General features: G+C 53.4%; 1 protein-coding gene across 1 annotated transcript; it reads right to left on the bottom strand.

The window, feature by feature from the left end:
* Positions 1–2,694: 2,694 nt before the first annotated feature.
* CNN2 (calponin 2) lies at positions 2,695–10,536 on the bottom strand. Its single transcript, XM_080672758.1, has 7 exons — positions 10,400–10,536; positions 6,591–6,712; positions 5,997–6,063; positions 5,758–5,895; positions 4,468–4,584; positions 4,203–4,349; positions 2,695–3,657 (listed from the first exon to the last, which is right to left on the bottom strand). The coding sequence occupies exons 1-7, from the start codon at positions 10,460–10,462 to the stop codon at positions 3,382–3,384; spliced, it is 930 nt and encodes a 309-aa protein (XP_080528884.1). The 5' UTR covers positions 10,463–10,536; the 3' UTR covers positions 2,695–3,381.
* Between the last annotated feature and the right edge of the window lie 672 nt (positions 10,537–11,208).

Here is an 11,208-nt window from a genome sequence, read left to right as displayed (position 1 = left end):
GTGCCCTTGGCCTCAGCTTCTCCTTCTCCCAAGAAGCTGTGAGGACCAGGTATTTGTCCCATTGTCCCACCCCCCAGGCCCCTAGAAAGTATCCAAGCTAACACCTCCTGACTGCCAACTACCCCAGCACCTTCTTTTCCTTTTATTACTTTTTTGACTCCACCCTTCAGCTCAGGGCTCAACTCTTCCTGGCTAAGTTAGGCTCTTCGGGGCTAGGGTCACCCTTTGGGGACCAGCTTTACCTTTTCAGGCCTCAACTCCACTCCTTGGGGATATAGTAGGCTCTTAGGGGCCTGGCTCCGCCCTTCCGGACTAAGCTGGGCTCTTGGGAACTAGGGTCCGGTCATCCTTTCAGGACTATATTCAGCTCAAGGCACTGGCCAGCCCCAGGAGCCGCCTGACTCCCGGACAAACAGCACACCTAGTGGACTGGCAGCCACACTGATAGGTTTTCAGATGGTCAGCTTGGAGGAGTGTATGAATTTCCGAAGGTTGCTGTAACAAATGACCACCACTTGATGGATTGAGACAGTGCATTCTGGAGGTCAGAAGCCCAAAATTAGTTTCACTGAGCCAAAATCAGGGTGTCACCAGGGTCAGGCTCCCTCCGGAAGCTCCAAGGAGAATCTGTGTCCTTGTCTTCCGGCTTCTATAGCTGCATCTCTCACATATTCTGGCTCGTGGCCTCTTCTTCCATCTCAAAGCCAATAGGGCAGCATCTTGCTTTAGTGGTCCCCTTGCCTTCTATGGGTCAATATCCCTCTGCTTCCCTCTTATAATGACACTTGTGATTGCACTTTTAGGCCCAGCCTTATAATCCAGGATGGTTACCTGTCATCCTGCAATGCAATTGTGGCACTAACCACCCCAAGTTAGTATAGAAGCACCCACAGATTAAGGGCACCATTCCTAACAAGACTGCCCTAACTACAGTTTGAGGGTACCACACCTCTGACCAATTGATTCTTACCAACTGATACAAATTCAGAGGATTTCACTACCCCCTCCAAATTAGTTCTATAATTTGCTAGAATGGCTCAGAACTTAGGAAAGCTCTAGATTACAGTTTTATTATAAGGAACACAAATTCAGACTAGCCAATGAAGAGACCCATAGAGTGAGGGCTGGGAGGGTCTTAAACATAGAACTCCCATGTTCTCAGGACAGATCACCATCCTGGCATTGGTGTCCGGAGTTTGTATTGGGGCTTCATATGAAGGTGCTTAATGGAATCATTGGTCATGTGATTGCACTCCATCTCCACCTCCATCACCTCCCCAGAGGTTGGGTGTCTGAAAGCCCCACCCCTCATGGTTGCTCTTTCTGGCATGACCGACCCACACCCTGAGCCATCTCAGTGCTATAAACTCAGGTATGAGCCAATGGGTCCCCATGAAGATCAAAGACATTCCTATCACTTGGGAAATCCCAAGGGTTTAGTGCACCTTGCCAAAAAACGGACAAAAACCAACCAAATTCTTTAACACGTAACACCCCCCATCTCTAAATCTTTAATCACATCTGCCAAGTCTCTGTTGCTATATGAAATAAACCAGCAATAAAAGGACAAGCACTGTATTATTTCCCTTACTTGATGTACCTAGAGTAGTCAAACTCATAGAAATAAAAGGCAGAATGGTGGGTGCCAGGACCTGTGGAGACAGAGGTGTGAGGAGTTATTTAATGAGTATAGTCTCTGCCCTTCGGCGCTCAGCTCGGCTCTTTGCTGAGGAGAGCTGGGACTAGCCCAGGAGACTGCAGCCCCTCTCTCCTCCTGTAAGTAATCAAATGAAGTAAAACATTCCTTAACAGAGCACAAGGCTCTGCAGACTCAGGCTCTGCCTTTTGGGACTAGCTTTGGCTAGACCAGTGGTCGGCAAACTCATTTGTCAACGGAGCCAAATATCAACAGTACGATTGAAATTTCTTTTGAGCCGAAACCGGTTTGGCTCAGTGGATAGGGCGTCGGCCTGCGGACTGAAGGGTCCCGGGTTCGATTCCGGTCAAGGGCATGTACTTTGGTTGCGATGTTTCTAGCTCTCTATCCCTCTCCCTTCCTCTCTCTGTAAAATATCAATAAAATATATTTTAAAAAAAAGAAATTTCTTTTGAGAGCCAAAAACCGACTTCTGCGCGTGGGCCACGAAGTTTCAATTGCACTGTACATGCGTACCCGCATGTGGTATTTTGTGGAAGAGCCACACTCAAGGGACCAAAGAGCCGCATGTGGCTCGCGAGTTGCAGTTTGCCGACCACTGGGCTAGACTGACTCTTAGGGTCTAGGCCTGTGGTCGGCAAACTGCGTCTCGCGAGCCACATGCGGCTCTTTGGCCCCTTGAGTGTGGCTCTTCCACAAAATACCACGGCCTGAGCGAGTCTGTTTTGAAGAAGTGGTGTTAGAAGAAGTTTAAAAAATTTGGCTCTCAAAAGAAATTTCAGTTGTTGTACTGTTGGTATTTGGCTCTGTTGCCTAATGAGTTTGCCGACCCCTGGGCTAGGCTGGCTCTTTGGAACTAGTGTCAGCTGTTTGGGACTAGATTCGGCTCTTTGGCCTTGACTAGGCTGTCCTGGGCTAGGTCTGTGAAAACCAAATTGAGAGAATAAGGAGAGCAGAGAGGGGTCTGAGAAAAGTGAGAGGTGAGAGAAAATTGAGAGGATGAGGACAGAGAAATGAGAGAAAATTCACCTTCTTTTCCTTTTAAAAAGAGCTTTTTATTGCCTTTGGTCCACAGTTGGTATTTCACATTATCACTTGGTCCCAGGGCTCCTGGGTGGGGCTGGTCCCAGGGAGGGCCTCCTAGTGGGGGTCCTGTGCAGTACTTGGTGGGGGAGAGGGGACAAGCGTGGAAGAGGTGGGGGTCTGGCTTTGCCTCAACCACTCAGAACTCTATTGTCCTGTCTGCCTGTTTCCTCACTGGTGCCCTGTGAGGGTCCTGGGGAAATGCAATCCCTCACCATGCCTAAAATATCTGGGGACTATGGTCCAGCCCTCTCCCAAGGAACTTCCTTCCTTCCCACCCCCCCCCACCCCCCAAAAAAATTACTTTTGTTAAAACTGCCTGAAACTTCTGTTGGTATAGAAACCACAAACTGATCAGCAGAGAAAAGAGAAGAGGGGCAGAAGCAACCGGAAGCATTTGGGGCCAGTTTCCCTCCCTGCACAGGTTTCTCCCTGTCCCCCCGCCCCCACTTGGCCCTAAGCCTGCTGGGAAATTTGCTACCTGGGTGTGCCCTAGCAGGGACCCCCACCCTATATGCATCTGGATCTGGCTTTCACAGACCCTCAACTTAAACACATAGAAAAATAAGATGAAAACATAGAAAAACCCCAAATTCCCGATGGGACAATGACGTGAAGAGACACTCTGCAAGGATGGGGCCTCAGTAGCCTGCCTCCTCTTGGTAGTATGGAGGGTACTCCGGGGCCTTCCCTGGGCTTGGGCAGTCGCCAACTGACCCTGGAGCCCCGTCAGCCATTGGGCCTTGTGGACAGTACTTGGGGTCATATATCTGCCGGCCCAGGCCAAAGACCTGGCCGCTCTGGTTGGCACCCTGTGTATAGCCCATTTGCAGAGACATGGAGGAATTGTCACACTTGTCGGTCCCCAGCTTGGTGTCATAGATGTGCCGCCGGGTCCCAGGAGCCGTCATGCCCACCTGAAGAGGGAAGAGAGAGCATCAGGATGGGAGGGATGAGGGAAATGTAACGCCCCAAAATTTCCACACCATCTCCCATCTCCCTTTACAGTCACAGCACAAACTCCTCTGCATCCTTCCAAGCCCTGCTCAGACACCCTCTTTCCTGTCTATGCTGAGATGATTCATTACCAGTGACCCTCTCCTTTGAACCAGGGGTGTTTGGGCCCAGCTCTCCCTGCCAGTCAGGAAGCTTCCTAGTCTGGAGCCAAGGCCTCCTGAAAACCTGAGAGCTCCAAAACCCCACCACACTGTTACATGTGACATAGCAGGAAAAGTGAGAACCACAGGGTCTAAAAATTTCAGAGTTGAATGGACCTCAGGTCAATCCCTTGAGGGAAACTGAGGCATAGAGCTAGGTAGAAACTTCCTTGGGGACACATAGTAAGCTGAGGCAGAGACAGAGACAGAGAAGGCAGGAGGGAAGCCCAGGGTGGGGGTGTCAATGGAGAACAAGGGTTTGGGCCAGGTGGGGGCGTGCCTGAGGGGGACTGGGTGAGGCCCACCTGGCTGGCACACTTGTTGGTGCCCATTTGCAGGCTGATGGTTGAGTGGTCCATGGGTGGCAGGATATGGTTCTTGGGGTCGTACAGATGCCTTCTTGTACCGTAGGCCGTCATGCCTGACTGGCTGGCACACTTGTTGGTACCCATCTGCAGGAAGACAGGCAGGAGAGGTCAGGCTGCCTGAAACTCAAGAGGCCACTGAGTGGGACAGGGCTTGGGTCACAGCAGAATCTCCCCCCTACCCCCGATGGGCCCTGGTGCCCACCTGGAGCCCGATGACACACTGGCCTGCCTTCATGGTGGCATCATCAAAGTTCCGCTCCTGCTTCTCTGAGTACTTGATGCCAATGTCCACGCCACTCTGCAGCCCCTTAGTCTTGGCCTGGAGGGAAGGGGGGCTGGGAGTATCAGGGTGGGGCAGCCTGGACTCCTGAGCCAGTCCCAGAGTGTGTGAGCCTGGAGGAGGATCGGGCTGCAACCTGTCCCCTTTGCCTGCTGCCCAATGACTTAGGCTTCAGATTCAGAGGCCCTGTTGGCCCCCAGCCTTCTTGTTGCTCAGGCCAAGCATTCTGGGGTGGGGGGGTCTCATCTTTCATCACCTTCTACCCAATTCTTACTGCTCAGGCCATGACCACCATCTCTCACTTGGACACTTGCCCCTGGCTCCTCGCTGATCTCCCCGTCCCGGGTCCTCATGGGGCAGCCCTTGAAAACACCACTCAGAACACCATTCCTGACACGAGAACCTCCTCCCTATTCCTACATTAGGGCCTTGCTATTCCTTCCTCTGGAAACACTGTTCCAACCTACCCTGGTCTTGGTTTAAGGGTCACTAGACCCCACACACTGGTCTAATTCTTTCTTCTTCCTCCAGGCATGTCTCACAATCTATGACTTATAGCTTATAAGAAAATGACTTGAAGAGGGAACCCTCTTGTAAACTCTAGGCTCTGAGGAGGTGTGCTTGGCCGTTCATCAGTGGTAATAAATGGTTCAAACTCCAGTGAGGATGTGGATGGTGGGGGACGCTGTGTCTGAGCGGGGGTGGGCTGTACCTGACCAGGGGGTATATGCGAAATCTCTGTAGCTTCCTCTCAATTTTGGTGTGAGCCTAAAACTGCTTGCTCTAAAACAGAAAGTTTTGCCCTGGCCAGTGTTGCTAAGTGGTTAGGGCATCGCTTGTGCACCAAAGGGCCTCGGGTTCCATTCCCAGTCAAGGGTACATACCTAGGCTGCAGGTTCAATCCCTGGCCCCGGTCAACCAATCGATGTGTCTCTCTCACGTCAATATTTCTCTTTCTCTCTCCCCTCCTCCCTCCCTCCCACTCTCTCTAAAAATCAATGAAAAAATATCCTTGTTGATGATTAACAAAAAATACAAAAAAATTAAGAATTTTAAATATAAAGACTTTTGAAACAAAAAAATTTTTTTGGTTTATTGTCTGCTTTCTCCATCAGACTGTGAGCCCAAGAAGGGATAGACTGTCAGCATCTGTAAATCTGTATCATCTGCTGTGTGGCTTTGGGCAGGTCGCTGCCCCTCTCTGGGCCTCACCTTCCCTGCCAGAGCCAGAAGAGACACCTGCACCTGTGTCATGTTTCCACTCTCAAACAGGTCATTGGCCTCGAACAGGTCCACAGAGTTCATGCCGTAGCTGACCATGGCCTTGATGAAGTTGGAGAGGTTTTCTAGCTGGGAGGAGACACAAAAGGGGCTGTGAGAGGACCTCAGACTGCCCACAGGTCAGATGGGGTCCTCCAGCCCCATCCTTACTGCGCCCGACAGTCCCTCACCTGGTGCCAGTTTTGCATGGAGCGGTTGATCTTGGGGACTGAGCCCGGCTGCAGCTTATTCATGAGTCTGGGGGAGGGAAAACATGGGAGGGGAGGAGACAGGAACCTCCATTAGCATAGGTGAACCTGAATCTCACAGACCCAAGAGGCTAATTATACTCTTAGCCACTTTCCTTGTCAACCTCACTGCTTCTTTCTGGGCCTTAGTTTCCCCTCTTGCAATGTCATCTTCACCCACAAAGCAAAGATGCTAAAGAGTGACAATAATGGGTGTTGGGAGTATAATCCAGAACCCCTGATTTCTGGGAGCGAATCTGAGAATTTCCATTCAAATGTGCAAACCACAGAATGTTGGAACTATAGTTGAGTAGGATACAGCAGAGAAAGGCCTCCGGAAACTTTAGAGGCTCTCCCATGAAAGGAAGGGCATAAGACAAGGATGCTTCCTGCTAGAGATCCTCAGCAAAGCAATAACACACACACATGCACACACTCATTGAGGGTAAAGCAAGCAGGCTTCAAACGGCAAGTGGAGCACGACCACACTGTGCAGGACAATCCGGATGGCAAGCCTGTGCCAACACCCACACTCACGTGCACAGGATAATTCCATCCTTCAGACCCTTCTGGAAGTCGGGACCAATAGACAGGCCTGTGAGTCCCTCGATCCAGCTTCGGAGTTCCGCCTCCTTCTGAGGGTCATACTTGGACAGAAGCTGCAGGAGCAGAGGGCATAAGATGGGGATGAGGACACACCCGGCAGAAGTTCTCTGAAGCTCCTGATGGGGTGAGGCTGGTGGCTCCATAGGGAGGAGACAGAGGGGTCTGGACGACCCCACACTACGGAGCTGTGTCCCATCAGCAGGGACACTCATAGGCACAGATAAACCACCCTCCACAGGCACGCTCCTATCTCTCCCCGACAAACTTTGGCTCTAATCCACTTCCAATGGTGCCAAACCCTCATCTCCTTGCTCTACCTGCACTAGAGACAAACCCTTCTGTTTCCACTTCCTGTCTGTGGATGTGCCTGGTGTGGACATTTCACATAAATGGAATCACACACTATGTGGCCTTTTGCGTCTGGCTTCTCTCACTAGTAGCATGTGTCCAAGGTCTATCCATCCATGTTGTAGCGTGTCAGTGCCTCATTCCTTTCCATGGCTGAGTAACATTCCATTGTGTGGATGAACCACAGTGTGTGTATCCATTGACCAGTTGATGGGCAGTTAGGCCGTTTCCATCTCTTAGCCATTGTGAGTCCTGCTGCTGTGAATATCCATGTACAGGTTTTCTTAAACACCTACTTTAATTAGTTTGGGAACATATCTAGGAGTGGAATTGATGGGTCATGTGGTGATTCTGTTTAACTTGCAGAGGGACCACCAAACCATTCTCTGTGCCTAGAACTGGCCATACCAGTTACTGGCTCAGGGCCTTCGCATGTGCTGTCACTTTTGACTCAGATGTTTGCATGGCTGGGTCCCTACCTTCCATCCAGTCACAGCTTGGAGGTCACCTCTTTGGAGAGGACTTCCCTGACCACGCTAGCTATGACGCCCTCCTCGGGTACCCCTCTCTCCCTGGCCCTGCCTCCTTATTTTCTTTCTGTCTTTTATCTCCACCTTCTGTTATAATATAGCTTCTTGCTTATGATGCATCCCCCCTCCATCCGCCTTGAGCTTTGCTGTCCAGCTCAGTGCTGTCTCTGGATAAAAGTACTCCTGGTCCCCCATCAGCGCACGCCCATTGCCCACAAGTGCGCGCGCGCGTGCGCGCGCGCACACACACACACACACACACACACACACACACACACACACACGCACCCCGTTTCCAGTGGCAGCATCTCAGAGCACTGACTGTTGAGAAAGTCAGAACGGCTGAAGCCCAGGGAAGCCCCAAGAAGTCAGGGAGACCCAGGCCAAAATGGGCAGAGTTGGTCAGCCCCAGGGCAGTCCTTGGGAGTGGTAGAAAGCTGAGTCCAGCCCCTGTTCAGGACCTGACTGTCCCACTGGGTGCGTTTTTCTGCTCCAGACCCCCTGCCCACCTTTACTCATAGATCCCCACTGGGGAGGCCCTTTCTTTTCCTCTCCTCCCATCCCCCAGGGGACTGAAACCTTTTGCAGACCTAATTCCTACTCAGCTCTGCCCCAACTCCCCCATGATTTCTCTTCCCTGTACCTCAGTTTCCCATCAATGTTTGGAATGGTTTGCATAGGGGTCTCCTGAACCCTGGCCTGCCTCCTGGTGACTGCATATAAACCCTCGTGATATGATATGGAATCACCCGCCCAGGGCCCAGGGGAGACAAAGGCATTAGGCTGATCGGCTAACCCGATCCCCTTGGCCCACCCCCTCAGGCTGCAGTCTCCTGGTTCCCAGGGCTAGGGGAGCAGCCCAGCCCTGATGAAGCTTTGTTCAGCTTGAGGAATGAGCAGGGTCACGTCCTGATGGCTGAGCCTGAGGCAGATGGGCTGGTCTGGATGCCTGGAACGCCTGCCCAGCTGGGGCCCGTCCATGACGGCTCAAGGGGGCCAGGGTCCTGGGCAAAGGCGCCTGGCCCTCCCCACAGTGGCCTGAAGCATTCTTCACCACCGCAAACTGCCAGGAATGCAGCCACCGCCTTCTGCGAAATCTGCTAAATTGGGACCAGCTGTTCCCAATGGTCTAAAAGTCAGTCACCCAGCCCAGAATCAAATGGCCATAGCTGCTCAGAGGGACACAATGGACAACCGCCTGCCTCAGGCGATCCAGCTGGAGGTAAACTGAGGCACAGGGGCCAGACAGAGGTCTCTGGGTCTCCCCTGTCTTAAGTGGCTGGAAAAGTGGGCAGGGCCTGGGCTCCAAGCCATAGGAAGAGGGACAAGTGACCGTGGCAAGCTGGTAGGTGGCCAATTCACACTCCAAACTTGCAAACTGAGGCCTGACTTCAGGGAGCCTCTGACCTTACTCACCCGTGCAGGTATCAGCCTGTCCCTATCTCACTCCATCTCTGAAGCTACCCGGTTCTCACACGCTTCCTGCTGCCCAGGGATAAACGCCAGGTCCAGGAGGACCAGGGGTCATCAGGCGCTGGATGCAACAGGTCTGGTTCCAGTCCTGACTCTGCCGTTTGCATGCTGTGTGGTCCTGGGCAGCTCTGTGTGCAAACTGGGGCCCTTAAACTGCCTTGGCTGTGTGGGACAGCATGCCATGTGCCTGCACAGGCAGTCTGTCAACGTTCAATGTTCACTCTGTGGGATTATTGTTGGAGGGGGGACTCATGGGGGGGGAGGGCAGAGCCTGCTGAGTGACTATTCTCTATCCCATAGCTTCCTAAGCTTCAGCTTCCCCTTTTGTCAAAGGGATGGAGGGAGGCTCCAAGGAGCCCACTGGAGGCAATGGAGAGTTCTCCCTCCTGTTGCAGGTCCTAGGGTGCCAACTGCCTAAGGTGCCAACTGCAGGTGCCCGTCCGGGGCTGGCCGGACTGTGTCCTCAGCATGCCCAGGCAGGCTTCCTTCCCAGATGTCTGGTGGGAGGATGTGTGTGTGGGGGGGGGGGGGCGAAGGCGGGGGGGGGGGGGGGGCGTTGCGCAGGAATGGCAAACGCCCCTCAGCTGGAAAGGCCCTTGCTTATCAGGCCTGAGACCTTCCCATAGATCTGGAATCACCCCCTGTGCTCCCCCTTCCCTAGATGGGCCAGGCTGTGTGACCCTCCAAAAGTGTCTGCCCTTCTCTGAGCCAGAACCACAAGAGTTTTCTTAAAAAGTGTCCCCCATTGGCCCCACCCCGTGTTTCTAGGTTACACTGATGGCAGACAGGGAATTGTTGGATGGAACCCTAAATCCCCTAACACACATTTTAGGGGACCCGGGCATCCTGTGGACCCCTTTGCTGTTCCTTTGTCAGAAGGAGACAAAGAGAACATACAAGGGAACAGCCCAAGGCGTCCTCCTCCTCCGAACAACTTCCCCTTGTTGCCTCCCTCCCAGGTGTAAGAGGTTGGGAAATTCCTGTGGGGGGGTGCCCACACCCTAATTTAAAAAGAACACCTGGCCCACCCGCTTCCCCTCCTACAGCTTAAGTGTCCCCCAAACAGACGTGTGGCCAGAGGAGGAGGGGGCTGCTGGAGTTTCTCAGCCCCTCAGTTTTCTCTCCGGCCTTGAAGCGCTGGAAGGGCCCAGGGCTGTGGGGTTTAGGTGGGGAGGGCTGGGGAAGAGGTCAGACCTGATCACTCCTAGACGCTGGGTCAGTGCCAGGTCGCAGATCTCTCTGCTCCCCCAGAATCTCGGGAGTCTCGGTGGGCGCCCCCAGAACCGCAGATGTTGGGGACGAGGAGGGCCACTTTCATCCCAGAGCCCCTATGCCTAGATGTCCGGGAGCCTAGACGGTGCAGGATCTCTGGGGGCACCCCTCACTCACCCGGTTCTTGACCTCAGCCGAAAGCCCGTACGAGGGTCCCTTGTTGAACTGCGTGGAGCTCATGCCGGCAGCGGCGGCGGCGGCGGCGGCTACGGCGGCGGCGGGACCCACGACTTGGCGGGTGCGCTGGCGGGACGCGCGGGTCCGACCCCGCCCACACCGCTGATTGGCCCCTGGCGCACTTGTCCTTATAAGGCCGGGATGCGCTGGATTCCTGCGGCCGCGGACTTCCTGAATTCGGTCCGCCGCCCCTACACCCGCCCCAGCGGAGCGCCTCATTCCCAGGAGTCCCGAAGGGAAACTGAGGAAGGGAGGGGCAGGGGCTTTCGACTGCCAAGGCGTGGCACGCCTGCCCTCTCCCTGCTGGGGGGCCAATAAGAGGCTCTCTCACCCTTTCTTGGTCTCAATTTCCCTTTCTGCAGTGATGGCAGACAGGGAATTGTTGGATGGAACCCTAATTCCCTTGGTGCATGAGTGAGGACTCCTTCCTGCCACTTAGAAGCACCTCCCAATTTAGCCTCCCTCCAGGAAATCCATAGATGGGTGGTGGACAAGGGAACTGGAGGAGTCCTCAGAGGAAGGGTCCATTGGTGCTGGGGCTCTGATGGATGAGTAGGAGTTTGCCAGTCCAAAAGGGATTCATGTTCCTGGCAGAAAAAAAGACCTAGAGGGACCATCAGTGATCCAAAGAGTGTAGAGATCAATCAGATAGATTGGGGGATGGGGGATGAGAAGGGACCTTGAATTCTGGGCTGAGGAATGATGGGGGATGGAGGGGTATATGAAACAGCAGAGTTGAAGTCAGGAGA

The sequence above is a fragment of the Plecotus auritus genome, assembly GCF_963455305.1.
Source record: "Plecotus auritus genome assembly, chromosome: 6".
Lineage (NCBI taxonomy): Eukaryota > Metazoa > Chordata > Mammalia > Chiroptera > Vespertilionidae > Plecotus > Plecotus auritus.
This window is presented reverse-complemented; position numbering and strand designations above follow the sequence as displayed.